Raw genomic sequence first — 26,536 nt, 5'->3', positions numbered from 1 at the left:
TCCATTTAGCTCAACAACTATCCGCCAATTCCTGAGCGTATGAGAATCCTATTTTGAATAGATCTATCAAGTTTCGCTTCCTACATGGCCATTTCTATAGATTCAAAAGTAGCATTTTTAAATGCTCTTTGTGTGTCAAGGAATATGCCTAAGGCGTATTTCTTTACATTCTAGGGTTTGCTCTACCCGCCACACCAATTAGTGCAGCGTCTGTAGAGCCTCCTATCTTAAATCACATTTGCTTTTCGGATATTGTGTTCTTTGTTTCCCGATTACTTATCAGAAAACAATAGATGGATCGTTTCTTCACTTTCAATCGAAAGGAAGTCAACGTAATCGTTCTATAAGACCGGGGGTTTGAGTATTCCTCTTTCCCTGGTTTGAGTATGAAAACGCCCCTGGTCTTGTACGGGGGACATAGCCCAAAGTGAGGCTTCTCTCTTCGATACCAATATATTAATGTGTGGATGCTTTTCATCCTTATAAAGCCCCCAGAGTCGATAGGATATAACCTATTATGCTCCAGAAAGGATGGTAGAAAAAATACTTTTTTAGTAATTTTACCAAAAATATCAGATTGCATCTTGTTTTATGGTGAGCAAATCTAGAATTTTGTTCAGTTTTTTTTTTTTTAATACCTACACCTAATTGTGAGTAATAGATTGGCCGTAAACTCACTTTGTGTTCTCATATTAGTTGTCTGTCTTTTGGCATCTTCCAAAACTTTCCATCTTCACCGGTCTGTAGCTAGCATTTTCATCCCACGAGAGGGCAAATTCCGACGTTCGGCCACAATTTCGGGGATAAGTTCAGCATGCCGAAACCAGGTGTCCGAACGTGGGCTATGCTTATGAAAGCTGAGTAAACAGCGTATTTTAAGGTTGAAGATAAGCTCAAAACCCAGTACTTGATTAATTCTGGCGTTGTTTAATCCTGTCAGATCAGTATGTAAACTGAAATTCCATTTTTTTTCCTGGTAAATTTAATTCAAGAAAAAAAGGTGAAAAATAAAACAGAGGGGAAAAGAAAGAACGGAGGCTGGGATCCAGAAGAAAAGAAAACGACAGTTTTTCTATCTTAGTCCACAAGAAGTCAGTCGAGTGTGACTACTTTTAACTTTGACTGCGACAACTTCCGACTGCAGATGTGACAGCTCATGACTGCAACTGCTACTGCGATTGCGACTGTGACTGCAAATGCTAATACAAATTCTACTATTACGGCTGGAACTATTGGATTGAATTGAAAGAGTTTTGATGCATCCTGATTGTCGAAATGGCATAGGGCATCCAGGCTCTCAAAACTGCTTATCTGCAATATCTCACGAATGGCTAAAGTTATTAAGTGGAAAATTTCAGAAAATGCTGAGGGACATGTTGCGCTCGAATCAAATCAGAAGACACTGGGTGAATCCAAGTTGTCAAGAAGGCATATCTGGCTGACTCCATATTGATCTCAGGAATGGCTACTGGTATTAAGTTAAGACTTTCATTGAATGCTGAGGAGAGTGTTAAACAAAATCAAGACACTATACATGCAGGTTGTCAAAACGGTTGTCAATATCTTCAGCATTCCAAGAACGATTAGGGAATGATATAAAATTGAAACATTCAGAGAATGTTGGGGGGGGGGCTTTTAAACATACAGACACTATGTGCTACCCAGTTGTCAGTAGCTACAATATCTCAGGAACTGCTAAAATTATTAAATTGAAACTTTTAGGAAATGTCGAATAGGATATTGAGCTAACTCAAAAGATACTCAATGCATCCTGGTTTTCGAAATGGTGTTTCTGTAGTATCTAATGAATAGTTGATGGTATTGGGTCGAAACTTTCAGAAAATGCTGAGGGGGTGTTGAAGTTAATCAAAATATAACTACATGTATCACGGTTAAATAAAGAAATAAATAACTTTATTCCTCACGCCTCTCAATACAAAATTTCTATACAACTGACACCTTTTTAAAAGAAAAATGTTATGGCAGGGCGAAGAGCGGATCGACTGCGGTACGATTTCCATTTAAAGTCGTCAAAAGGGCACATGTGGAATATCTCTGGATTGGCTAATGATAATTAGGTGAAGCCTTCAGGGGATATTGAACTAAATCAAAAGATTTTTTTACGTCCAGCTTGTTAAAATGGTGCGTAAAATATCTCAGGAACAGTTAAGGGTATAAAGTTGAAAATTTCAGAGAATGTTGTTGGTAGTGTTGAATTCGATAAGTGCATTCTGAGTGTCAAAAGGGTATATCTACAATATCTCAAGCATTGTAGGTCAAGCAATGGCATTAATTTAAAACTTTCAAGGAATGTTGAAAGGATGTTGAAATAAATCAAAAGACACTAAGTAGAACTAATAAGTTAAAATCAGATGTTTTAATTCTTAAGCCGGAGACGTAAAAAAATGGAAAAATGTTCATTGTAGTAACCAAGAATAAACCTTTGAAAATCAATATCGAACAGAAACTAATTTTAGAAAAACTGTCCGAAAAAAGTTTTAATAACTTGAAAAGTTTTAATAAATTCAGAACATGGTTTCGCTCCCTGATAAGCATAGTAAATGCTCACAACTTCAAAAGAATTAGTTTCAAACAATTGAAAAACAACCTTGAAACTGCATACTGACTATAAAGAAGCCTTTAACAATGAAAGAGATCGTAAAGGTGCATAAAATGGACCCTTTTCCCATGTATACTCCCCATTTTGTCCCTTTGACTCTATTTGTATTTTTTACTTTCATTTCGTGAGGAAAGTTTCGAAGTGGTCTCAACCGAGGTGTGTGCATACTATTTTTCTTTTTTCATACTGTCTGGAATTATCCTTGTATATTTTTTTTGTTGCGAAATTTTCCCTTTTTGTAAGGCTTAGCCAGTTTGGACTCAGAAATTATCTAGTGATAAGTTCGCAGCCACTTCTAAAGCACAGTATATAAAATGACCTGAAAGAACAGAATATTCACACTACAACCGAAGAGAACCATGGGACTGACCTTGATTCGGTGAAAATAAGAAGTTTTTTTTAGTCTCTTTTGCAAAAGTTAAAATGTGGATTTATGTCTTTTATCAGCACAGCGCGCTTTCACAAATAAACCACTTGCTTGTTTTTGTTTTAGAATCTGAGTACAATTTTCATCTGTCCAAAACCTCCCGGTGGCTCGATTCTTGCGGGTAAAATTTACGTTATACCCCCTTAACATCATCTATTCCAAGTCATTTTATGATCAGGGGTTTCTAATCTCAGCAAGCAGACGATTTATGGAAAGCATAAACCAGGAATGAGAGGGGGGGCAAGTTTCGCTCAAATCCGTGACCTATCTAGACCGTTTTTCGCACTAGAAAATGGTAGGATGTCTATTTTGAGAAAAATTTTACTGTATTTTTCGAGTAAAAGATTACCATATAGCTATGCTAACATATACGATTATTGGTCGATAGATTTCAGACTTATTTCAGACTTATGAAGAATTCTAGTTTTATTTTATAGGAATAAAAACGCCGATAGCATGCTTTCCCAGGCGGGGCAAGTATTCTAGAAACTGAGGTCCGTCTAGGTCACTGATTGGGCCCTTTTCTGTTATCTTCAAGAAACAAAATAATCAACACAGTTTGAATAAAACAAAATACGAACAGATTAGGTCAACAAAAAAAAGAACACCTTTTTTTGTCTCTGTTCTGTTTTTTTTGGTAAAATGTAAAAATGGTTGTTTTCACTATAAAAAAAAAAAAAAACTGTTTAAACATTGGTTTTTGGTTTACCTGTATACAGACAAACTTTTTCTATGAATTTGAGATAATTTATATATATATATATATATATATATATATATATATATATATACTAGCTGTTGGGGTGGCGCTTCGCGCCACCCCAACACCTAGTTGGTGGGGGCGCTTCGCGCCCCCCCCAAGCCCCCCCGCGCGCGTAAGTCGTTACGCGCCATAATAGTTACGCGCCATTGTAGTTGTGTCCCTATGTCCCACCTGTGAATATAGATAGATATATATATATATATATATATATATATATATATATATATATATATATATATATATATATATATATATATATATATATATATATATATATATATATATATATATATATGGTTTTAACTACGTAAAACTTGCGAATATACAACATTCTTTGCTGTCCCGTTGTCTTTGCATATAAATAGATTGTCAGGTTTACCGACTCTTGAACATGCAACATATAATGGTCCATGGGAAAACAATCTGTATTCAGATCTATACCTCATGATTCTAATGATTGCCCTTGAGCTTTGTTGATGGTGATTGCTAATCGACCATTCCCTGTCCCAGTGTCCCGGTCGTCATTTACATCCCCCTGTTTCCCCCGGTGTCCCCGTTGTAGTTGTGTCCCTGTGTCCCGGTCGTCATTTATATTTTTTCCTTTTTTTTATTTTTTATTTTTTTTAGTTTTTTACCTTTTTTTAGTTTTTTTAGTTTTTTTAGTTTTTTTAGTTTTTTAGCTTTTTTACTTTTTTTATTAGTTTTTAGTTTTTTTGTAGTTTTTGCCTTTTTTTAGTTTTTTCAGTTTTTTTTTTTAGTTTTTTATTGGTTTTTACCTTTATTTTAGCTTATTTTTCAGTTTTTTCCTTTTTTTTAGTTTTTTTTAGTTTTTAGTTTTTTTAGTTTTTTACCTTTTTTTAGTTTTTTTAGTTTTTTTAAGTTTTTTAGCTTTTTTATTTTTTTTATTAGTTTTTAGTTTTTTTGTAGTTTTTGCCTTTTTTTAGTTTTTTTAGTTTTTTAGCTTTTTTATTAGTTTTTATTTTTTTTTGTAGTTTTTGCCTTTTTTTAGTTTTTTTAGTTTTTTAGCTTTTTTATTTTTTTTATTAGTTTTTAGTTTTTTGTGTAGTTTTTGCCTTTTTTTAGTTTTTTCAGTTTTGACGTCACCTGATCCAGTTTTTTCAGGTGACGTCACCTGATCCACGATCCACAGACAACTTATTTATATATATATAGATAGTTTTTTTTTTTTACTTATGTCCTGGTCGTCATTTATACTCCCTGTGTCCCGGTGCTTTGTTGATTGCTAATCGAACATTCCTTTTGTCCTGGTCGCTTTCTCTTTGAGTTTCGTCATTTATTTTTTTCTTTTTTAGTTCTTTTAGTTTTTACCTTTTTTAGTTTTTTTTAGTTTTTTAGATGAAAATTTTTTTTAGTTTTTTCCTTTTTTTCTTTTTAGTTTTTTATTGGTTTTTACCTTTATTTTAGCTTATTTTTCAGTTTTTTCCTTTTTTTAGTTTTTTTTTTATTTTTTATTTTTTTTAGTTTTTTTCCTTTTTTTAGTTTTTTTAGTTTTTTTAGTTTTTTAGCTTTTTTACTTTTTTTATTAGTTTTTAGTTTTTTTTTGTAGTTTTTGCCTTTTTTTAGTTTTTTCAGTTTTTTTTTTTAGTTTTTTATTGGTTTTTACCTTTATTTTAGCTTATTTTTCAGTTTTTTCCTTTTTTTTAGTTTTTTTTTAGTTTTTAGTTTTTTTAGTTTTCTACCTTTTTTTAGTTTTTTTAGTTTTTTTTAGTTTTTTAGCTTTTTTATTTTTTTTATTAGTTTTTAGTTTTTTTTGTAGTTTTTGCCTTTTTTTAGTTTTTTTAGTTTTTTAGCTTTTTTATTAGTTTTTAGTTTTTTTTGTAGTTTTTGCCTTTTTTTAGTTTTTTTAGTTTTTTAGCTTTTTTATTTTTTTTATTAGTTTTTAGTTTTTTTTGTAGTTTTTGCCTTTTTTTAGTTTTTTCAGTTTTGACGTCACCTGATCCAGTTTTTTCAGGTGACGTCACCTGATCCATCCATCCACAGACAGACAGACAACTTATTTTTATATATATAGATAGATAGATATATATATATATATATATATATATATATATATATATATATATATATATATATATATATATATATATATATATATATATATATATATATATATATATATCTAGCTGTTGGGGTTTTTATACATTCGTACAGTTTTGCGTCCCTGTGACAATTCAATTTTTTTCTGTGTGACATGGTATCCGGTACTAAATTTGATGCTTCACTATCGTAGACTAAATACAACCCCTTTTCTAGCATATTTTCTTTCTATAGATATCTTTTGAGTTGTGGTTGGAGAACGCAGCTTTTGACATCAAAATTGTGTACTGAAATTGTGTACAAAATTGTGTACCCTCAAAACTAAAACCATTAAAACCTTAGACATTAGCTACAGAACATTTTTGGATTTTGAAACTCTGGATTGCAATATTAGCTTAAAATTTTTAATCAGCGAGCTCAGAAATCCGTGAGTATTAATTTTGATGGAAACCAAACACCATTTGTGAAATATGCATTTATTGTGTTCTGATATATTTTTTTTTTTCAATAGTCATTATTTTATTTACTTCATTGTATTTCATTGTTTCATTATTTCATTGTATTTACTCCACCTCTTAATACTTTTATAGTATTTTTGTGGGTAAGAAAAATATTATTATTATTATTATAATATCCGACTCTGGTGCTACACTTGGCTCATATTTTAAATTGACTAAAATTGTTTTAATGGAAACAAGCATCTTGGCTGTGGTAGCTCAAAGCAATCTAATTTATTCAATGTACGATTTACAGTCAGGAAAAAAAAAAACTAAAATTGAAGTATTGACGTCTGTATCATGAACATCATGTGAACATTTGTAACATGTATCATGAAATTCGACGCGCTGGTGATTTTTTGGTCCTGCATAGAAGTGGAACCAGGGCTGAATTCAATACCATGTTTTCAAGAGGGTTGTGTAAAAGTAAGTTAAAGAAGTATTTGTTAGGGCTTCTTATTTTTTATGATTATTATTATCATTATTAGATGGACTGACTGGACATTGAATTTGATTTTTTCGTTAAATTATGCTGGTTTTCCCTTTTCTTTTTTATTATGTGTATACATCTTTCTAATTGTCGAGTGTACATAGCCAACTCGCTACAAGTGTTTTTTTTAACTCTTTTGGGAAGCTAAGTTTGATTTAGCGGATGTTTATTCTCGTTATAAAGAATTAAATTCATATCAAACAGTTCGTGGTAACGAACTGTAGTAAGGAGCAACCCGGCTCTATAGTAACCGAAACTCTAAAAAATGGAATTTTGATACCAATAGTTACATCAAAAGAATCGTATTTTAATTCTGATTTTAAATATATTGCCTCCTCAACGTCCCGCTCTTTATGCTAAAGTTTTTCACTGTTTTAAAAGTAGAGTTAAGAGAGAGAGTCAAACTTTAGCGTAAAGAGCGGGGCGTTGAGGAGGAAATGCCCCTTTCATAGACGGAGTAATTTCTGTTCGTCTTAAGTTTTAATGTCGCTCCTTACTTTCAGTTAAAATAACTTTTCTTTTTTTTTATTTAATTTATTACTAAGCCTGAAAACTATAATGAAAGCTGTTTTGACCGTGCCATTATTGTTCACATTTCCAATATAAGATTATCTTTTAGATTTTGTGATGCCATGTCTCGTTACTTCTTGGCTGTTCCTGATCGCTGGACTGGCCTGTCATCAAACGCGGATTGTTGATTGTTGCTTCTCTATTGAACTATTAAAGAAGATAAAGTTCATAGATTATCTTTGCCTGTATGTTTGGATTTCTGTTGTTTGATTAGAGTGCACTATGGAATGACAAGCACGTAAGGATTCCAGATGGCTTGATTTCGTCCTTTTTTGTGTTAAAGTACCCTGTCGTTTGATAGCAGCGTTGCAAAATTTCAAATTATAAATATATTTTATTTTTTAGATCAAACCATTTTTTGTACTTTATACTTGCGTGTTCATACTTTTTATACTTGAGTGACTATCAACAGGATGTGCTTATAAATGATTTTTCACCCTGCCTAAACGTAGGCTTGATGTTTAAAAATGAAGAATAAATTTACTTTTTTAAGTAAGATAGTAAAATGCGCTGAATTATTAATTACTTGATATTAGTTTGATGGTAATTAGATAATTAGCAATTGCAATGATGAAAAGATTGCACAACAGATATGAATTTTGCAGAGGCAGCCTTGCTTCCTAAGATCAGCAAGGGTTAACACTCTTCTCTGGAAAGTTGTTTTTAATCCTTAAATCTATTCTTATGACATTTTCCTATCCCGACCTGGGACGCCCTGTTTTTCGTTTAGCCTTAGACGGTTGGTCGAAAAATACTATCTTTGACAATCTTTCATCCTTCATCTGCAGAACGCACCCCAGCCATCTCGACCTTTCTCGTATTATAGCCCAAGAAAGCAGGATTAAGACATGTTTTCGTACAACCTGCTGTTTGTGATACGGTCAGTCAATCCAGTACCCAAAACAATCCGTGGGCAATTTCTCTGGAAAACGCCTAGCGAATCTGCTTCGGTTTTTTGGAGCACCCATGCTTCAGAAACATGCCTCATCACTGTTATCACGAGGCGCCAATATTCTGATCTTGTTTGCACGCTTACCTTTCTTTGCTTCAAAACATTTATCAAGTGTGAAAAAAAAAACATGGGCCTTGGCTATGATCTACTTTTAACATCTTCACTGCACCCACCGTCTTTACTAATAATCTTTTCTAGGTAATTGAAGCTGTCCGCTGGACTGATTTTCTCGTTACCCAACATCACCTTTTCATCTTCACTTATTCCTAGTCTTAGCGACTTAGTCAACTGAACATTAATTTTCAAACCTAAACTCGCACTCTGAACTCGTAAAACCTCTAAAAGCTCATTCATTTTTCTAACACCTTCATCTAGGATGCTTGAATCATCAGTATAATCTAAATCCAGGAGAATATTACTTCCTCATTTGATTTTGTGTTCTCCCGTTGTCTTTGCTGTGCTTCTTAAGACGAAGTCCGTCACAATGACCCATATAAATGGGGATGGAACGCAGCCCTGTTTAACTCCTGGCTTAATACGAAACCAGCTACTAACCTCATGTCGCACCTTAACCGCAGCAATGCTATTCTCATATGTAGCGCCAATCACTTTGATGTTTTTTTCTGGTATACCATACAAGAAAAAAACCTTTGCCAAAGCTTTTCTGTCAGCTGAATCAAATGCATGGTCATAATCGATAAAACTGAGAAGTAAAGTTGTTTGATGACTCAGCCACTTCCCAATTATTAATCTGAGAGTGAAAATTTGCTCAACAAATCTTTACTTCTTAAAACCACTCTGTTCTTCTTTTAAAACTTTATTTACAGCATTTCTGAGTCTAAAAAGGATTATCTTACTAAGTAATTTGTTAACTACAGAAACCAAGATAATGCCCCTATAATTACCATAGCCATTCTTATCACCTGTCTTATACAAGAATTTAATTAGAGTATTCTTAAAATCGGAAATGATATTCATGATCTTCAGTACTTATTTCGAGCTTCATAACTACCATATTTAAGAAACTCATGTACCACATTATCAGCGCCAGGGGGCTTATTATTTTTCATCTTTAATTATTTTTTTATTCCTTGAGTTATGATTTTTCTTAGGCCATATTCTATGTGATTTCCAGTCAATGAACTTCCAGTAAGGGTAGTCTTTAAAGCAACCGTTAGGGTAATTCCTAATCCTAGTAAGAAATTTTACCTTAGGAAGATTCTTGTCTCTTAGAAGCCTAGCCATCCATAAAGCTCATAAACAATCTAGTTACATAGACTAGAGATAACTAGAGCATTGCCACGTCATCGAGATTTTAGAGCGGTAATAGGTGATTTCTCAGGAACTTGGATGAGTTGAGAAATCGTGAAAATTCACGATTATGTTTGTTTTTAGGCTTAAAGATTGAGGAACCATCCACTCATTATATTTTTTAAATCAATAGTATTGTCGCATATTTCCACCAAATCTCTTGCATTAAAAGTAATTTTCAGCATTCTATTCAGCTGTAGGCTATAGTTTGAAAAATTGGCCTCACCTCTGGGTGGCCAATGGGTTGATAGAGCAAAACTGTGTTGGCATGGAAGGCTACATTTCTATGAGGGGAAAAAAGAGGATATATTGCATTTTGGAAACTACTGAAGCTTCAGGAAAAAAGAAGGAAATTGGAAGAGAAAAAAGAGGGAAGTTGTATTAAACATGAAATGTTTTTCTTGTGTGTTTCCTTTCTTTAGAGAGAGACGGAAATAATTTATTAACCAAAATAATGCTTACACAATCTTTTAACAATTATCGGGAACCCATTGGGTTGTATATGACGGTTGTTTCTATCCTTATAATCTACTAATATATATTCACACTTTTACTGAAAATATAACAACTTTCAACTACTAGCACACACTATTAAACAATATCATCGATAGACCATAAACAACGTCGAAACGAATCACTAGCGAGACTTAAATCAACTTAAATCGTTAACAAATTCCCAGAAGGTAACTTTTCAAACCACTCTTGAACTGGCTAACATTATCGGTCATCTTAAGACCGTCAGAGAGTGAATTTCATAGCTGTAGTCCTACAGCTGTGGACTACAGCTAATAAATGTGTCTTTGGGGATGACTTATCTCCCCTCAGTCCCCGGGGGAAGGGCTGGAAGTTACAAACTTCGACCATTATTTACATACAGCAATTGCTAATTATGAAGTGTAGAGACGTTTTCAGGGGAACTTTTTTGCGTTGGGGTGGGGGTGGGTCGTAGGGAGGAGGTTACGCGGGAGGATCTTTCCATGGAGGAATTTTTCATGAGGGAAGAGAATTCCATGAAGGGGGGGGGTAGGATTTCCTAGTATTATTTAAAAAAAAAACAATGAGAAAATAAATAAATTTTTTTCAGCTGGAAGTAATAAGCGGCATATTAATATTAATGAGCGGCAAAAATATTACGTGTATAAGGGGTTTCGTCTCCTCCACGATACTTTGCTCTTTACACTAAAGTATTTTTAGTAATTTCAACTATTTATTCTAAGGTCTTTGTGATTCAGGAGTCATTCTTGAAGATTTGGGACGAAATTCAAGCTTTAGTGTAAAGAACGAGGCATTGACGAGGTGGCAAACCCACTCATATATGTAATAAAAATACACAAATATAGAAATTCGTTACATAAGTTAATTCGTAAAGTACGTATGTTTATTATTAACAAAAACGTTCGTAAAAAATCAAAAAAATCTAGTTATATTTTTAAGCAACCAGAAATCGGAGGGCGACTAGGCCTCCTCGCCCACCCCTTTTTTATCAAAATCGTCCGATCAAAGCTATGAGAAAGCCATTTAGCCCCACAAAAAATAATATGTAAATTTCGTTTTAATTGTGCATGTGCGGTGAGCCAAAATCAAAACATGCATTAATTAAAAAAACGTTCAGAAATTAAATAAAAAAACAAGTTCTTTAAACTGCAAGTAAGGAGCGACATTAAAACTTAAAACGAACAGAAATTATTCCGCATATGAAAGGGGTTGTCCCCTCCTCAACGTCTCGCCCTTTACGCTAAAGTTTGACTCTTTTTCACAACTCTACTTTTTAAAACAATAAAAAACTTTAGCGTAAAGAGCGAGGCGGGGAGAGCTCCTTTAATTTATGGTATAATTTCTGTTTGTTTTAAGTTTTAATGTCGCTCCTTACTTGCAGTTCAACAAACTTGTTTTATTTCATTTAGTACTTATAGAATTGGTGATGAATAGTAATATTGGTGAAAAGTCCTTGTTAATTTTAAAGAATTTAAAAAAATTACTAAAGAATCATGGTTGGATGAAAAGGAGTTTTATTGTTTGTATGGATGGAGATTATGTAAGAAATACAATACATACATTTACATTACATACATTTTTTTAAATGCACTGAAGTACTTCATATAAATAGAAAAAGGAAAATATGACCATTTAAAATTGATGAAAACTAAGTTCCTAGCAGTATCTGCCACCCATAGAAATTTCATCGCGGAGCTGATGATTACCTGCCTTGCCTTTTCCACCTCTGTGCTAGTAAACCTGGGAATGTAACATGTTAGCTCTATAGAAAAACATTTTATTTTATTTCTACTCCTCCCTACCCTTTTCAACATTTATCTGAAGCCACATGAAAAGTAAGCAGTTGGTCCATTAAAATATATTTTTGTAGGAATCTACCCTACCCCCACCTGAGCAATGACTCACCTTCCCCACCCTCATTACAGCTGGTACGCAATTAAAGATGACCAACCGTAGCCTAATTTCATTACAAATACAGCGAATCAACTTGGATGAACCGGGTACTGCAACCGCGTGGCGTTACTTCTTTTGCAACTATAATTTTAAATTTATTGCAAATCCGTCCTCTTCGGGGTAAAGTCGTAGTAATGGTGCCCTAAGCCACCTAAACTGTCATCCAACCACCACTTCTATTTTAGTGCCTGGCCTTCCTGGAAAATTTTGTGCCGGTGCCCTTGTTGAACCTCCTTAGAACTTGTCAGCTCTGGACGAAATAAATTCCAGCGTGTGTGACTGGGAAGTAGGTGTTTCCCCCCCCCCTCTGTAAGTACTTTCCGCGGAAAATAACCCCCATGGATCTTACCCCCACCTAAAATAACTCTCGTGGAAAACACCCCCCCCCCTTGTGGCTGGTTTGTCTCCAATCACTTTCGACTTTTGGAGAAAAGACCTACAGCTGTCAATTTCTGGTCTAAAAAATTGTGTATTCAAAGAGGATGAAAGACAAATAAAAAGGATTTTGTAGAATAATTCAGGGTATTCCCTTCCAAAATTCCCCCCCCCCCTTTCTGAACATTCCCCCAGATACCCCACCCCTCATGCAGAAAACCCCATTGGGAAAAAATGTCAGTGTGTTTTCCAAAAACAGATACTATATGTAAGCAACGGACAAATTATAAAACATAAAATGGAACAAACTTCTACAATGGTGTTCTCTGGTTGTCTTGTAGTTAGAGAGGAAGGGAGACACCTCAATGGTTGCATTTGAATACCAAAACATCCCAGCTCTCATTGAGCCTTCCAATAAGTACAGAATTAGTTCTAAGGGAGAGAGAAGGGGAGGGAAGAGGTAGTAATTGATATGTAATTCATCTGATGGAAACCAGTACTTTTGAATGGGGGGGGGGATACAAAGACAACTTTGAAAAACGCATCAAAATGCGAAGTTGATCTTTTATTCCTCTTGATTTATGTGAATAGTTCTGGTCTACGCTGTTATTACAAAAGTAAGTAGTAACATTAAACCCCAAATTGAGCAGAATTTATTCCGCATAGAAGGGAAACTATCCCTTCCTCATCCCCACCTCCACACCACAGTCGAAGAAACTTTGGAGAGTGCTCATTACAAAAGAAAGTGATAATTCTAGTCTTGTTTTATAAGTCGAAAATAACTGGATACCAGCCAGCCACAAGAGGTATGTTCTGTTGGGGTGTTTTTTGTAGGAGGAGCGGAATTTTACACGTGGTGTATTTCCTGTGAGGGGATTAGGGGTGCTTTTTTTGGGGGGGGTGGGGGGGTAAACGCCCAGACTTGTGTAACTGATGGGCACCAAACATACAAGTCTTCCTTTTAAGTTATACTGTTAATGCTGCCACTTCAGGTTTTCTAACGACTCCATCTGATTATATCTTTCTTTGGGGTAGGTCAAAGCTGTGTAATAAATCGATCAGTTGGAAGAATTACGCAGGGCAGCTGATCTAAATTCTTTTCACACCGAGCTCCCCCAATATCAGGTGTATGAATGGCTTCATTATATAGGAAGCAAATACCTATTGTTTGCTTAGCGGTTGAATTGAAGGAAGACACTGTTTGGAATTTCAAGAAAAGCTGCGTGTAAAATCGAAGATCCATATTTTAACATTGTAGAATGCATAGTTGGACCACTGATTGGTATCTTAGACATCCTTCCTCCACCATGGACTTAATCCTCATGCTTCAGATTATTCTGGAAGGGGGAGTTTAATTTATCTTCATAAGCACCCTTCATTCGAAGAAAAATCTTCAGACTAAGCAGTCTGATATTCCTTCGAAGGGGTGAAACCCCCTGTCAAAGAATTGATCGCAAAACAAAAGATTATAATCATATTTTCACTTGTCAATGGGTTATATACCCCTCTACCCTAGAATTAATTTTTGTTGGAAGAAGCCCTTAAATAATTTACTGATAAATTCTCATTTTTTGACGTTTCAAACCTGCTTCCTCCTGTATATTTTTTTTACGGATACATTTTTTTTCGGGGATGATTGTATCGCACCAATACTCGTAGAGAATAGACAAAATGCTCAAGGGAAAACAAAATATGGATATAAATGTTCATCTTAGGAGTAAAAATGATGTATTTCAGTTGACTAAGATTTTAGTAAACTTAATTTCAGTCAAAAAATTTTGCTCACGTTGGTAAAAAGGTCATATTGCCGTATTTGTGAAACAAACCTTTGATCAAAAAACCTGTAAAAATCTATCAGTTACCAGTGGCTGAAGGTTTAGTTCTTAAGTGATATTGAATAAGAACTGTAACGGAAAAGTTTCCTAAACAATTAGGAATAATTCCATTTTGAAATATCCATTAAAAAAAACTCATAAAAGAACGAACCTTAAAAAGTTTTTTGCATAGTAAATGCAAAAAACGTTTTGAATGTGGCTCAAAACGTACCCAAGATAGCCTCAAGACCCGTGCCCCCAAAATACCAATTTTTCCAAAATTTTTATTCAAATTATCATTTTATTTCGTTGTTGTTGCCCCGCACCCTACATCAAAAAAAGTTTCTTTGTACTTGCTGGTTTTGGGTGTAAACTAATCGTTAAAAGATACATAAAAACAGAAAAAGAATTTAGGGCCAACAATCCAAGTGAAACTAGGGATCACAATGTTAAATAGACTTCTACCTAGTGTGAATTTACCTATTGTGAATACCAGATGCTTAAAAAAAGTCAAATAAAAATGCTTTAGGGATTCTTAAGAGGGATTCAAAGCTACTGTCGCCTGCCTCATAAATTAATTATTGTTCCATGTTATAATATATCTTTTTAACAATATATCTTTTAACAATATATCTCTTATTCGTTTAGTACGAATATTCAGGTTTAGTAAAATGTCCTCTCATGTCTAATGTTTTATTTAAAGTACCAAGAACACTGAAAATGAAATTCGATTGCTTAGATTGGCTAAACGGAATCAGGAAGAAATATATGTCCAACATCTAGAAAAGTCGGGAATCTAATTTTTAATGGGAAAAACCTTCGTATACAGCTATGCAGTTCTTGGTACCAGAAACGTGAGTGAAAGCCAGCAAAAAACTTAGCACTGAATAGTTTAAAAAGATGTAGCTCCCTTCCAGAGGATAGTCGCCTTTTGAAATCAGAAGGTTGCTACGGACAGAAAAACGTTGTTCTAATCTTTTTGGAGGAAAAATGTTGTCAAGCTCAATCAATTGGTTTTATTTATTCGTCTTCATGGTTCAACGAGGTAACATTGATGAAAATGTGGTGCTGGTCTAAGAACTTCATAATGTTGAAACAACCAAAGGAAATTATAAGAAAACCACTCTTTCAAGAATAAATAGACCTATGATGGGTCAAAGTGGCAAAATGCTTTAATTTGGTTGTATTATTAGTATTAAAATAATTATTGGAAATGTATTAACAGTCCATTTTAATATGTTTCGATTTTCAAACAGTTCGTGGCAATGAACTGTTTGAAGGAGCGACCCGGCTCAATAGTAAACGAAAGTCTAAAAAACGGAATTTTGATATTAGCAGTTATGTCAAAAGAATTATATTTTAATGCTGATTTGAAATATATTAGTTTCATCCAATTTAGACTTATACATCAAAAGATACGAGCCTGAGAAAATTTGCCCTATTTTAGAAAATAGGGGGAAATACCCTCTAAAAGTCATGAATCTTAACGAAAATCATACCATCGCATTCAGCGTATCAGAGAACCCCATTATAGAAGTTTCAAGCTCCTATCTGCAAAAATGTGGAAATTCGTATTTTTTTGCCAGAAGACCGATCACGGGTGTGTGTTTATTTCATTGGTTTAGGAGCATTATTGCCTACGTCGTGTCTCGGCTTGTTTATTTCTTGTTTTTTTTTTCAGGGGTGATCATATCGACCCAGTGGTCCTAGAATGTTGTAAGATGGCTCATTCTAACGGGCATTAAAAGTTATTGTGCCTTTTTTAAGTGATCAAGACTGGAGGGCACACAGGCCCCTTCCTACGCTCATTTTTATCCCAAAGTCGAAGGATCAACATTTTGAGGTAGCCATTTTGTTCAGCATAGTCAAAAAAAGATAATAATTGTGTCTTTAGGGACGACTTAATCCCCCACAGTCTCCGGGGGAGAGGATGCAAGTTACAAACTTTGACCATTGTTTACATATAATAATGGTTATTATAAAGTGTACAGACATTTTCAAGGGAACTTTTTCGCGTTGGGGTGGGAGTGGGTTGGATGGAGGGGGTTATGTTGGAGGATCTTTCCACGGAGGAATTTCTTATGAGGAAAGATAAGATCCATGAAGGGGGCGCAGGATTTTCTAGCATTATTTAAAAAGACTAGAAAATAAATCAATTTTTTTTCAACTGGAAGTAATGAGCAGCATTAAAGCTTAAAACATACATAAAATATTACGTGTATAAGGGGGTTCGTCTCCTCCACAATACCTTGCTCTTTACGCTAAAGTGTTTTTAGTAATTTCAACTATTTTTTCTACGGCCTTTGTGATTCAGTGGTCATTCTCAAAGATTTGGGACAAAGTTCAAGCTTTAGTGTAAAGAGCGGGGTATTGACGCGGGGGCGAACCCCCTCATGTATGTAATAAAAATACACAAATATTGAAGTTCGTTATGTAAGTTAATTCGTAAGATAAGTATGTTCATTACTAAAAAAACGTTCGTAAAAAATGTAAAAGCTCTAGTTGCCTAGTTCTAGTTCAAGGTACGTATGCTTATTCCTAACAAAAACGTTCGTACAAAATTAAAAAATCTAGTTGCAGTTTTAAGTAACCAAAAATTGGAGGGCAACTATGCATCCTCCCCTACCCATTTTTTTATTAAAATCGCCCGATCAAAGCTGAGAAAGGCATTTAGCAAAAAAAATTAATATACAAATTTATCTTAATTATTCATGTGCGGTGAGCCACAATCAACACATGCTCAGAAATTCAATAATAAAAAAAAAATTAACTGCAAGTAAGGAGTGACATTACAACTTAAAAGGAACAGAAATTATTCCGCATAGCCCTCCTCAACGCCTCGCTCTTTACGCTAAAGTTTTTTAATTGTTTTAAAAAGTAGAGTTGTGACAGGAAGTCAAACTTTAGCTATAGAGCGGGGCGTTAAGGAGGGGACAACCCCTTTTATATACGGAATAAGTTCTGTTCGTTTTAAGTTTTAACGTCGCTCCTTGCTTGCAGTTAAAAAAACTTGTTTTTTTTTATTTAATTTCCATAGAAAGCCAAATGACTCCTTTATTCCCGAGAAAAATATATGAAGTCCTCACATGTGCTTGAAGAACAGGTTTCTGATGAGCTCTGCCACCCGCTTTGTTTTTGCCCCATTGTCCCCCTACAAAGCTGCATTTTATACTCACAAATAAGAATATTGTTTTACTTTTGTCGTGGTTTTAGAAAATTGGCAAGACGGCTGGTCTATAGATCACACCCTATCATACCTTCAAGTCATAACTTCATGTCTGTAAACGCAACATTGGGCAGAATAATTTGGCAACATATCGTTTGTTTTGTTCCACCCTAAGTTAATTTTGTGGTTTTTTGCTAGGAAACACCAAATGGGGCTCATTTAAATGTATACTTGTCTGCATATTATAAAAGAAGCCTCACAAGTAGTAGTAGTAGACCAATTTTATTAGAAATAAACATTTCTTAATCAATAGCACAACAAGGCCCCTAGACACTTCTGAATTTTGATAAACTTTTTTTATATAATTTATTTTTAGATGAATTTGTCAAAAAATTGAGAAAGGGGGCTTTCAAATTATAAATATGACTATTTCGTTCATCAAAAATTGGAACGTGCTATTATAATTATCCAAATATCAAGTTTTTCTATGGTTTTTATTCAATTTCTTACAGAATGGAGTCCTCTGGAGGATTGTACAACATTTTCTTTAGCTAGATTCTTTTGATATTTGTCTGTTATCCTCCTAATTTTCATCCTTGGTACGCCTCTACCTACGACGTAAACACCACTTTAAGGTAAATACTTATGAATATATTTCTTTTGTAAAAATAAGATTCTATCTTGTATTTTCACAATGGCTGATAGAGGCTGTTTAATGCATCATCCCATCCAAAATTGACCTATCTTACAGTATATGATGATCAATGATTGAATAAAGGGCTCAAATGAAGTGAATAATTTATGACCTGGAATGGCACGCATTCCAATGCTGATTGTAAGCTGAAGGATACGCACTCGTAAAATTATGATAACTACGCTGGGTTTTGCAAGGCCGTTGGCTTTATCAGGTCAATAACATCTTTTAAAGACAGCTAATTTTGACAGGTTTGAAGTAAGATAACGGCTTCCTCCTATTTTTTTTTTTTTTTTTTTTTTTTTTTTTTTTTTGGTACAAAAAGGATTTTTTTGGGTGAAGGCTTACAAAAAGACTTCAAAACGCACCGAAAGTTTGTTTATTTTTATTTGTCTACGTTTTTAGACAAAAATTTCTGTGGGTTGGGGTCAAACCTCTTATCCCTGACCCCCTGGATACGGCCTTGGTTATGACTATTTCCTTTTTTTCGATTTCTTTAGATAAAGTGTCTTAAAATTAATAACATTAAAATAACACTGACTGATAGTAAAAGTTGTTTTATGATTTTTGGTCGGGGGGGGGGGGCTGAATATGGAGATAAATACGTATCAGAAAAGACAAACGTCTTCAATTACATCCACTATTCATCATTAATTATAAGATTATTTAAGGTGCAAAACAGCCTTAAAATTATATCAGCAATTTAGAATTTTCGTATCATGGACGAAGTTAGATAAAATAAAATTATATCGAGGCCTGTTAGGGGCGCTACTTGTAAAACTCTTCCCGTTTAAACCTCACGCCGTAACTTTCACCTAATGGAAATTTCAGCCCAGCAAAATTTAACCCGTAAAAAAAAAAAAAAAAAAAAAAAAAAAAAAAAAAAAAAAAAAAAAAAAAAAAACTTACAATAACATAAATGAGTAAATAGATCTTAAAACGACTGTTTGCTATGACTGTTTATTTAATTTCTGATCGTTTTGGGTTTCATTTATACTTAAATAGGAAAATATTTTTGTTCGTCTTAAGCTTGATTTTCATATTCAACTTTGTATTTCATGATTTCGTATTCTTTACTCGTTTTAAGATCATTTATTCATTTATATTACTACCTGTTGTATTTTTTTCGCTATGATTGCTTATTTAATTTCTGTTCGTTTTGGGTTTCGTTTATTCTTTAATAGTAATAATATGAAAAAAACTTCGTTTTCTTAAAGAGTTAAAGAGGCTGCGTCCCAAAGTCGAACCTTAAAACGTACAGGAATTAGAAGAGGCAGTTGGGGGGCTGCCGCCCCCCAAACCCCCAGCTTTTAAAGACTCTTTTGTACAGGTTTTTGGTTTTTTTTGCTAACCCCCCGCTCTTGGCTTCAGAAAGGCCCTCTTTTAATTAACAAAAAATTGAAATGAATGAATAATGGAATAACTTCGAAAAATGTTAAACACAAGAGGACAGGAGAACCATTGCACCGAAACTAGTAATTAGTAACAATGAAGTCCCCCCACAAAAAAAAACCTGTACAAAAGAGTCTTTAAAAGCTGGGGGTTTGGGGGGCGGCAGCCCCCCAACTGCCTCTTCTAATTCCTGTACGCTTTAAGGTTCGACTTTGGGACGCAGCCTCTTTAACTCTTTAAGAAAACGAAGTTTTTTTCATATTATTTCTGTACGTTTTTCTACAATCCATGGTGGATGTAATTTAATAATTCCTGTACTCCTCGTACAGGAATTAGGAGAGGAACCCCCCCCCCCGCTTTTAAATCATTGTATAAAATAGATAGAATGACCGAAATGTTTCTTTTGCTCATAAGGAGCTAATATTCTGTTATCTCTCAAATGATAAGCTGTCCAGGTGTTATCAAAATTTTTTTGATGTTGTGAAAAAAAACCGCCCGTAAGGGACTTGAACCCTTGACCCGAGGATTAAAAGTCTCACGCTTTACCAACTGAGCTAATAACTTGCATGTGTGTAAATATAACTTCTCAATAACTTTTGAAAATTTCAAATTAACATGGGCTCTTATGGAGAGAAATCCGTTAATTAAATAGCTAATGCGTGGTTTCTGGAAAACAGGGAAGGAGTTATCGGATCGAGCTGAAATTTCGCGGATAAGCTCCTGGGCCGTAGGGGACCTTAACTTGTGAATTTCAGCCCGATCGGACAACGTTAAAAGGGGAGGGGGGGGGGGGGTTGGAGGGTCGAAACTTTCGGGGGGATAAGATTTTCCTACGAAACTTTCCAGGAAAATTACTCGGAGAATTCCGCATCGAATGAGTCTTCGTACACCCAGATCCGATGTCGGATGTGACCTGTAGGCGTCTAGGGAAAAAAAAGTAAATGAATTTTAAGTGGCTATGCGTGGTTTCTGGAAAACAGGGAAGGAGTAATCCGATCAAGCTGAAATTTCGCGGATAAGCTCCTGGGCCCTATGGGACCTTAACTTGTGAATTTCAGCCCGATCGGACAACGTTAAAGGGGGGCTGGGGTTGACGGGTCGAAACTTTCGGCCAGATTTTCCCCATGAAGGAAAAGTTGGAGGGGGATGAAATTTTGCAGGTTTCTTAGTTGGAGCTCGGGCTACGAAATGCATCCCTCCCCATCCCTCTGCGACCACTGGAACCGAAGATCGCTTAACATTGTCGTTTGTCGCCTCTTTATAGAGGCACGAGTGTGCCTCCTTGATTTCTGGTGGTTATGAGTTTGAATGATTGTAGGTTTCTATTTTTTCTTATCTTAGGTTTAACATGGCCTTTATTTTTCTTTAAAAAACTCCTTTTTTTAGAAATTGTTCTTTTAATTAATTTCTGTTCGTTTTTGAATGCCAAAGTTTCAAGTTTTTCAATATTACCTATTTCAAAATAATTTTTTATTCCAAATAAATTTGCAGTTTTGGCAAGAACTGATAAAATTAAACTGAATATTTGCTATTAATAGCTGGAAGCTAACCAGCTGAATATTTCAATTAAATCATTAGATTTTTAAATAATTGGATTTAAAGCTTTGGTGCTTCTTGGCCCAAGCGTTTTTGCCGCTCCATTTTTGCAAGATTGTCGGGGAAATCCTCAAAATTTCAAGAATAGTGAACGGCGCAGGGCCTATTGGTAAATCTTGGTCTAGTTTCACTGCAATTTCCCTTTATTTTCAATGTTGTAATAACACAACAGAAAATATTTGTAGCATAATTGGTTTTAGTAAAGAGCCAAATACTCAGTAGGCTTTATGCGTTTACCGTTAGGGAAACACGGAGTAGCCATGCTCTTGTTTGCAGTGAAGAATATAGGCAAGAGCTAATAAAATTCAGCTGAATCCCTATGATTTTTGGGTTAGAATAGAATATCGTTGATAAGTTTTATTGGTTGGGGGAGGGGGGCATGAAGGGAGGTCCAGGCATTAGCTCTCATGATTTTTGGAATAAAATAACGTTCATAAGTTGTTGTTTTTTTCTCGGGGGGGGGGGGGGGGTTGGCCAAGTTGGCTTGCTTTTTCGCTGACCCTCTTTAGAAGTTATTGCAGACGTTCCTTGCGCGACTGTAGCATTGTAATATCATCTGCAAAATCTAGGTCATCAGCTGTCACTTCGGCAGAAAGTTTGCTACCATCGGTCTCGGAGTTGTGGAGAATAAAGTCGATGATTATGACGAAAAGTAACGGCGACACAGTCTTGTTTGACGCCAGATAGAATTCGAAAGTTTCGGGTTTGGCTTCGGGTGTTTTGATGCAGCACTCGCTGTCCTCGTAAACAGCTATGATAATTGTGATTATTTTAATTGGGATCCAAAATTCTCCGTAAGGTTAATTAAAAACATTTTCTATGATGTAATTTTTAATAATTACGTCATAGGGCTTGTTTTTTCCATGGTTGTTATGCTTAAACACCTTACGAGGGCCAGAGCTTCCTTACTCTAGGATTACCGTGGTTGTTATGTAATAGGAATTGTTTGAGGCATTTCAAGAAATTTGTAAGACATTTTTCTTTAAGACTTTTCAAAACGTTTAAACATATTTCAAGATGTTTTTAAGACATTCTTTCTTGAAGAAATTTTTCAAGAGGTTTCGAGACATTTCAAGACGTTTTTAAGACATTTTCTTCAAGACGTTTTTCTTCATGATTTTTTTCAGTTATTACCAAAAAGTTTATCTAATTCTTATAAAACCTACGAAGGCAAGGTAGGTTAAACCTCAAGGGCCCACTAGTGGGGGACCTTCAAGACGCTGGATCAAATTTAACCGGGGGTTCCATAGCCTAACATAGCCCAATTTCACTGCGGGGGGGGGGACTAGCATCCAATTCCACCGGGGCCCTAGCAAACATTTCATCCGGGGGCCTTAGGGGCGCTAGCATCAAATTTCACTGGGAATCCTAGCAGCCTCAGTAGGCTTTATGCTTTTACCGTTAGGGAAACACGGAGTAGCCATACTCTTGTTTGCAGTGAAGAATATAGGCAAGAGCTAATAAAATTCAGCTGAATCCCTATGATTTTTGGGTTAGAATATCGTTGATAAGTTTTATTGGTTGGGGGAGGGGGGCATGAAGGGAGGTTCAGGCATTAAATCTCATGATTTTTGGAATAAAATAACGTTCATAAGTTGTTGTCTTTTTCTCGGGGGGGGGGGGGGGTGGCCAAGTTGGCTTGCTTTTTCGCTGACCCTCTTTAGAAGTTATTGCAGGCGTTCCTTGCGCGACTGTAGTATTGTAATATCATCTGCAAAATCTAGGTCACCAGCTGTCACTTCGGCAGAAAGTTTGCTACCACCGGTCTCGGAGCTGTGGAGAATAAAGTCGATGATTATGACGAAAAGTAACGGCAACACAGTCTTGTTTGACGCCAGATAGAATTCGAAAGTTTCGGGTTTGGCTTCGGGTGTTTTGATGCAGCATTCGCTGTCCTCGTAAAGAGCTATGATAATTGTGATTATTTTAATTGGGATCCAAAATTCTCCGTAAGGTTAATTAAAAACATTCTCTATGATGTAATTTTTAATAATTACGTCATAGGGCTTGTTTTTTCCATGGTTGTTATGCTTAAACACCTTACGAGGGCCAGAGCTTCCTTACTCTAGGATTACCGTGGTTGTTATGTAATAGGAATTGTTAGAGGTATTTTAAGAAATTTGTAAGACATTTTTCTTTAAGACTTTTCAAAACGTTTAAACATATTTAAAAGATGTTTTTAAGACATTCTTTCTTGAAGAAATTTTTCAAGAGGTTTCGAGACATTTCAAGACGTTTTTAAGACATTTTCTTCAAGACGTTTTTCTTCATGATTTTTTCAGTTATTACCAAAAAGTTTATCTAATTCTTATAAAACCTACGAAGGCAAGGTAGGTTAAACCTCAAGGGCCCACTAGTGGGGGACCTTCAAGACGCTGGACCCTAACGAGCAATTCTAACGGGACCCCTAGCATCAAATTTAACCGGGGGTTCCATAGCCTAACATAACCACTTAACATAGCCCAATTTCACTGTGGGGGGACTAGCATCCAATTTCATCAGTGGCTCTCATCTAACGTAACCACCGGGGCCCTAGCAACCATTTCATCCGGGGGCCTAAGGGGCGCTAGCATCAAATTTCATTGGGAATCCTAGCAACCATTATCATCGGGGACCCCCTAACCTAACCAACGAGGTCCTAGAATTCAATACGGCCGGAATCTAGCAACCAATTCCAACGGGTCCCTAACAACCAATTCCACCGAGGCTCAAACATTTAATTCCGTTGAAGCCCTAGCATTCAATTTAAATGAGGCACCTAGCCTAAAAACCGGCTGCCCTAGCATCCAATTTCAGTCGGAGGCCTAGCATCCAGTTCTATCGGGGCCTTAGCTTCCAATTTCATTGGGGAGCCCCTAGCAACCATTTCAACCGGGGAAAATCAACCAATTCCAAGGGAAACCCCAGCAACCAATTCTATCGGAGTCCTAGCACTCAATTCCAACGGGGCCCTACCATTAAATCACAGAAAAAGCAGTCGCAGTTGAACAAATGAAAAAAACAAAACGTGAAAAAATCTGAAATAGCATAGAATATAAACAAAAATATGATGAACTAGCTGTTGGGGTGGCGCTTCGCGCCACCCCAACACTAAGTTGGTGGGGGCGCTTCGCGCCCCCCCCAAGCCCCCCCCCCGAGCGCGTAAGTCGTTACGCGCCATATTAGTTACGCGCCATTGTAGTTTTGTCCCTGTGCACCAGCTATGAATATAGATAGATTTATATATGTGTTTTGAACTACGTAAAACTTGCGAATATACAACATTCTTGGCTTTCCCATTGTCTGTGCATATACAAAGCCTTATGTACTAATAATGACGTCATATGCAAACGCTCTTTTTACAAACAAACAAACATGCATAGACACAACTCGTTTTTATATTGATAAAATATAGACGTTTTTATATAGACAATACAAATTAAGTGCGTAAAACTTGCGAATATACAACATTCTTCGCTGTCCAATTGTCGCTGCATATAAATAGATTGTCAGGTTTACCGACCCTCGAACATGCAACGTACAATTGTCCATGGGAAAATCAATCAGTATTAAGATCTATACCACATTTTTCTAATGATTGACCTTGAGCTTTGTTGATGGTGATTGCAAATGCTAATCGAATTGGGAATTGCAATCTTTTAAATTGAAAAGGCAGATCCGTTGGAATCATGGGAATGCGAGGAATAAGAACAGCCTCATCCTCAAAAGGCCCTGTCAAGATTGTGGCCTCTATTACGTTTTCCATTGTTTTTTTTTTTACGGCAAGTCCCGTGCCATTGCAAAGCTTTGGTTGGTTAATATTTCTTAACAGTATTATTGGTACGCCTATTTTTAGTTGTAGCACGTGTGGTGGAAACCCTGAAAGATCCACGGAATTTAAAAATTCAGATGGATAATTAACCGCCTCATTTGGTTCCAAAACTGTGTCGACTGACTTGTAAAGGACTGCTTGGTCTCGAATCTTGGTCAAACAATATTGTTGATTTCGTGGACGTCTATATTTTTGGGTGCTAGAATCGCTCTTTCACTTAGCCATTTATTATTTTTATAATTGTTTAGAATATTCGGAAATACTTTTTCAATCAATTTATTTTTGGACGTCACTAAATTACAGAATTCAGCAGGTAGTTGTATACGTCCTGAAATTGAGTCTACTGGGAGCTTTCCGTTTCCAACTGCCAGCAATTGATCTGAAAATGTTTGACCAGAGTCAACGTTTTCCAATCGGACACGCATATTTGTAGTTAATTTTAATGTTTTTACGTGTGCCCATAAATTAGAATTTTTCAGGCAAGCATTCATTTCGTCTGCAGGGGTTGATCTAGGTATTATAGGTAATGTTTGCCTGAAATCTCCCGCAAGCAATATTAATGTGCTGCCAAAGGGTTTCGAATTCCCTCGTAAATCTTTCAAACATTGATCCAGAGCCTCGAGCGATTTTGTGTGTGCCATTGTGCACTCGTCCCAAATAATAAGTTTGCATTGCTGCAATACTTTACCCATCCCAGATGATTTGGAAATACTGCACGTGGGAGTTTCTGTAGAATGCAAATTCAGAGGCAATTTCAAAGCGGAATGAGCAGTTCTTCCACCAGGAAGCAACGTTGCGGCTATTCCGGACGACGCAATTGCCAACGCTATATCATTTTTTGATGGAATTGATGCCAGAATCAGTTTTATCACAAACGTTTTATCAGTACCTCCTGGCGCATCCAAAAAGAAAATTTCTCCAACGTTGTTATCGACACAATGCATTATCGTATCATAAATGTCTTTTTGTTCCGACGTTAACTTGGAAATGTTATTTTGTACATACGACAATAGATCACTCGTAGTGTAACTTTGTTCACGATTCAATTCTACACATGTCGAAACAGCAGCGGTACGATTAGGTGAAGGCATTCCCAAATCCTGAAGAGGTTTGTTTGCCATACATACGCACAAATCTTCTATAATAACTAAAGTGTAGTTATAAATTTCTAATGTAAAATCAAAAGTCATATCTGACGTCTCTAACCGTTTTCGATGGAGTATATCTTCGGACATTTTTGATTTATATTTTTCCCATAACTCTGTAGGAGCTGATGGAGAGCAAGTTGTTAGTATGATGCCAAACAATGCACGAATTTGACTTGGAGTTGACGTGTCGCACGCGTCATTGATGCAGTTATCCCAGTGTTGGTCATTCTCCAATAAATTCAGAGCTTGGCATGCACTACGGTAAGTGTCATGTATAGTACCGTTTACAGTTCTCAAATACTCAAAGGACGTCGGACCGGGTACATTCACCAAAAGCAGGCGTAGAAAGAAGCATTCATGTTGATTGGGGTGAACGGTGTGTAGCCTTCCTATCGTGGTATCTT

The 26,536-nt window shown here is 35.7% G+C and overlaps 2 protein-coding genes across 14 annotated transcripts in view; one reads left to right on the top strand and one right to left on the bottom strand.

The window, feature by feature from the left end:
- Positions 1-7,776, top strand: part of LOC136033882 (1-phosphatidylinositol 3-phosphate 5-kinase-like) — a 123,926-nt gene extending 116,150 nt beyond the window's left edge. For both annotated transcript variants that reach the window (XM_065714855.1, XM_065714854.1), the window contains exon 23: positions 7,475-7,776. In XM_065714855.1, the coding sequence (XP_065570927.1) occupies positions 7,475-7,553 (79 nt within the window). In that variant the 3' untranslated portion in view covers positions 7,554-7,776. The remainder of the gene's footprint in view (positions 1-7,474) is intronic.
- Positions 1-26,536, bottom strand: part of LOC136033883 (uncharacterized) — a 611,411-nt gene that overhangs the window by 225,200 nt on the left and 359,675 nt on the right. The gene's annotated exons all lie outside the window — the stretch shown is intronic.

This window comes from Artemia franciscana, chromosome 12, assembly GCF_032884065.1.
Source record: "Artemia franciscana chromosome 12, ASM3288406v1, whole genome shotgun sequence".
In the NCBI taxonomy this organism is placed as follows: domain Eukaryota; kingdom Metazoa; phylum Arthropoda; class Branchiopoda; order Anostraca; family Artemiidae; genus Artemia; species Artemia franciscana.
The sequence above is the reverse complement of the archived record's forward strand: the minus strand, read 5'-3'. Positions and strand labels throughout refer to the sequence as shown.